The sequence below is a fragment of the Drosophila subpulchrella genome, chromosome 3R (genome assembly GCF_014743375.2).
Source record: "Drosophila subpulchrella strain 33 F10 #4 breed RU33 chromosome 3R, RU_Dsub_v1.1 Primary Assembly, whole genome shotgun sequence".
NCBI classification, from domain to species: domain Eukaryota; kingdom Metazoa; phylum Arthropoda; class Insecta; order Diptera; family Drosophilidae; genus Drosophila; species Drosophila subpulchrella.
The window spans coordinates 9,888,977-9,893,031 of NC_050609.1; the positions used below are offsets into that span (position 1 = coordinate 9,888,977).

General features: G+C 41.5%; 1 protein-coding gene across 1 annotated transcript; it reads right to left on the reverse strand.

Moving 5' to 3' along the window:
* Positions 1-367: 367 nt before the first annotated feature.
* Positions 368-1,779, reverse strand: LOC119558234 (EF-hand domain-containing protein D2 homolog). Its single transcript, XM_037871558.1, has one exon. The coding sequence runs from the start codon at positions 1,630-1,632 to the stop codon at positions 523-525; it is 1,110 nt and encodes a 369-aa protein (XP_037727486.1). The 5' UTR covers positions 1,633-1,779; the 3' UTR covers positions 368-522.
* Between the last annotated feature and the right edge of the window lie 2,276 nt (positions 1,780-4,055).

Consider the following 4,055-nt stretch of genomic DNA (forward strand, 5'->3'; position numbering starts at 1 on the left):
GTATTGAAGATAGCGATCAATATACCATGAACCTTAACAATTTTATAGATCGTAATCAACAATATCTCCAAAGCTCCTTTTAAAACGATAGTTATTTGAGGGTTCAGTAAAATATTTCCCATAAATATAAGAAAAAGGCAAGAAGCTTCACATTTGCTTGTCCTTTATTTAACCCCACCTTAAAGAGTATAGTTTATCCAAAAAAAAAAGCTGAATGAGCATCCCTCTCGCTAAGGACATAACAAAAGGAAAATAAAACTGAAAAGTGGACTCCCCCGCCTGGAGAAGGAGTATCTGAATTGAAGGTATGGTATTCCTGCAGCCCGGCAATTACCTTTGATTGGTCACTTTAGCAGCGTTTGCGTTTCTGGATCGTTTTTTATTGGCAAATGATTTACGGGAAGTTATAGAGTTGATACAAGGTCAGTGTGTCTATAAAACGGAAAATTTTCTAGAATTTCAACTTGAAATTTTGGGCACAACACTCTCGAGTCAGGATTGAGGGGCTTGGATTGAAACACATCACTGATCGCTCTCGAGTTTTTTAAAAACAGCAGCGGCGGACTTGAATTGCTCCCTTTTGGAGGCGGTTTTCAGGCAGATTGGGGAATGGTTAGCAGCAACCTTGGTAACCGGTTGATCCGAACTAAGAGCTAGTGGTTCCGTTTGCATGGCTATCTTGGCCTCGAAAAATAGTTTGGCCCCACTAACGCCCACTTGAGATACGTCTACCGCTTCTTTTCTGGCTAATCGCTGCTTTTCGCGATCCTGAAGATTCCACTTACGCAATTCGAGGCGGTTCATCAGGGTCCCGTAAATCAGCAGCCCCTGGCAGAAGTTCAGCCGATCCTCCTGCTTTCCAACCACATGGTGCATTACATTTTTGGCTGCCAAATGGGTTTGTGGTAGCTCCAGTTTCTCCAGAAACCTCTTGAGTTCTCCCAAACAGATATACCCATCCCGGTCTTCATCCACCTGCATAAAACAGGAGAAAGCGGTGTCTATTTCGGTGCGATTGAACCAAGCCGAGAAACGTTGGTAAACTTCATCCAAACTCAGTTCGATGTCGCATTCACTACCTTCGGGCGTAATGTTTATCTTTCTTTTCTCCATTACTATTTTAATGGAGGAGCAATTCTCCTCGATGTATTTGCCAGAGGGGGAATCTTGTGCTTGATATAGTTCCCGATTGTGACTGGGATCCGTTAGGGAATCGATATCAACACCGCTATCCAAACTCAAGGTGGATGCGTTGCGCAGCCCCCTGTTGAGGATCGATTGCCGGATGTACTTGTAGGAGCAACAGGAAGTGAAGGACGACCCGGAAACCAGCTCCCCCTCGTCCTCTATAAGGCTGATATCCTTAATCGCAAACTCCTCGGACTCTTCGAACTCCTTTCTATTATTCGCTTCCTCGGTAACCTCCCAATACTTCACCGCCGCCTCTGTAGCCTCGAAGTTTTCTTCAGTTACGTCTTGAAATTTGAGCCCGTTGATTATGTCATCACAAACCACAACCTTCATCCACTTTTCCAGCTCTATTTTCGGATCGTTTTGGAGCGAAGTCTGACTTTCGTTCGACCTTGCTGCTGGGATTTCGAACTGGTCCCTGACGTCGACTGCCTCTGACATAGTCCGCAGTTGCAGTTATACAAGTTATTTCATAAAGTTGAAAAGTACAAAAATAGTTTACCAAAAGATTTACAAAATTAAAAAGGTACTGTGCCTGTATTTTTTCGGTACTCTACACTTTTCTTACGTTTTCTGAACTGAATTGTATATACTCCTATGACAGTTAAGTCAACCAAGTCAGAGAAATGTGATTGCTTTATAATTTTGGTTAATTTAATGCTAATTTAAATTAGTTGTTTTTTAATTGGGGCTTGCCTCAACCTTTTTATATGTAAATGCCCTATTACTTTGCGTACCCCCTGCGTATGCGTAATAGTTGCCAAGGTTGTTTGTTCATTAAACAGATTGAATGGCCTTCGTACTCCCCACTCGAGGGGTCAACATTTTTTACGGTCGGGGCCCCGGACCACTTCAGATTAATGGCTAAGGACGAAATTTCGGCACGTCTTTTCGTTGCGGGCCCTGTTAACATGCCATGGCCATAAACAGTTAATTAAGCTTTTATTGGTTACTCTTTTTGTTTGGCTTTCGGACCGGCTGACATTTCACGTTTTATTTGTCAAACAAGCGGCCAAAAAAGTGACGACCATAAACGGTGACCCAAGTCGCCTTGGCAGCGGCCATATCGCCGTATAGCCTCTGATCCAACTCCGACTTTGGGAGGACCTATTGCCGTGTTATCCCCCTTTTTTTCTGCCCGGCTTATTTATTCACTCATTTCGTGTGCAAAAATATTTGGTGATAACGAGCTGGCAGCCCACGGCTACTTGTCATGTTTAAACCACATTTATTTGCCGCTGCCTTTGGCCCGGCGACAATAAAAAAGTGTAGGTATTACGTATATAGGAACGAATATTTTTTGTTTTGCCGCTTTTTTCCTGGTTTGCCATACAAGAAGAACGGGCGGCGAGAAATGTCAGCAAAAAGTTGCGGGCTTCGGCATTTAATTTACATAGCAAAGTTTTCCTTATTTCGAGAATGCTGATTATAAAATTGCAGGCGAAATGGGAACTTGCGAAACTGCCTGGCAACTGGGTTAAGCCAAGGAATCGACGGACAGATAAAACGCCAAAAAACGAAGAGTTTGTCCTGCAAACAGGGTCTTGGAAAATTCTAGAAAGGCAGATGGGTACCAAAACTTTTGCAGATCTTTAATTAGACAAACAGTAAAATATGTATACATATTTTTGTTTTCTGCAAGATAATATATTTATTCATATAACTTGTAAATATGTTTATCACCTTTTTCTAATAAGGAGTAATACAAAAAGATTTCCGTTTTGGGAATACCTCGCACCTGAAAAAAGGTTGCTTTCGGTCAGGAGAAACTTTTGGCTTGGCCCAAAAGTGTCAAAACAACTGGCTCGGAGGCTGCTCCGCCCAAAGAAAGTGTAAGTTGTTGATTTCCTAAGCCAGGCAAACAGAGGGAGAAAAACACCGAGTCATCCTTGGAAGTGGGAACACCCACAAGAGCAACTCTGGTCTTGGCCAATGGCCAAAAGTCATTTTTTGCCAGTGGATTCACTTTCGGGCAGTTCATGAAAAACTGCAAGTGAAATTGAAATGCAGGCTGGCGCATAAAATGCAGCCCAGCCAGCCGGTAACAAACATTTTGGGAAAACAAATAAAATGGCCGACTGTCGGTCGATCATAATTAATGATTGGCAGTGGCACTTTTTACTTTGGGGTGAAAAATAATAAATCTCAATATAACTCAAGTGACTGTTACAGTCTTAACTTTGACATTTGATGGAAGGTTTGGTCCCTCACTTTTTTTGAGACTTATGCAGCAACCGTTTGTCACAGAAGGTCCAGCTTAGAGCCCAAAACACTTGGCCCAGGACCAGCTTTCACTACAAAAAAATGTATATATGTATAAGCCCGCATGTATATATAGTTGGGTTTTCCCTTTCTTTAGACTGGGAAGCAAAATTGATTGCTTGAAAATTTCAGCCTCATTCCCGGGCATCTTCAGTCATTCGGAGCCCTTGCCCTTTTTCGCCCATTTATTTTTTTGGTCGTTTGGGATTTCACTTAATTGAAACCTTAAATGTTTTTACATTGCGTTTGCCTACAGCGTGAAAGGATGCCGCAGCCCAAACACGCGGGCAATCGCACAGATAGAGCTAAAAAGTTTCGCTTTTTTGCGAGGGCCCACAAGCACACATGGGCGAAAAACACACATTTACAAAAGACCAAAGTTAATCAATCAAATTGCCATTCAGCACTTGCCGGACTTTGGTTAGTTTATCAGTATTTTTAAGAGATTTCGAGAGCTGTAAATGTCAGTTGACTATAGACTTTTTGTTTTTAATATAATTCACAAAAGTGATAGTGATATTTACAAAAATGTATATTATTTTTTTAAAAAATTTTTTATTACTATTATTTTACTCAAGGTTAGATGTTTTTTCTTATTGTCA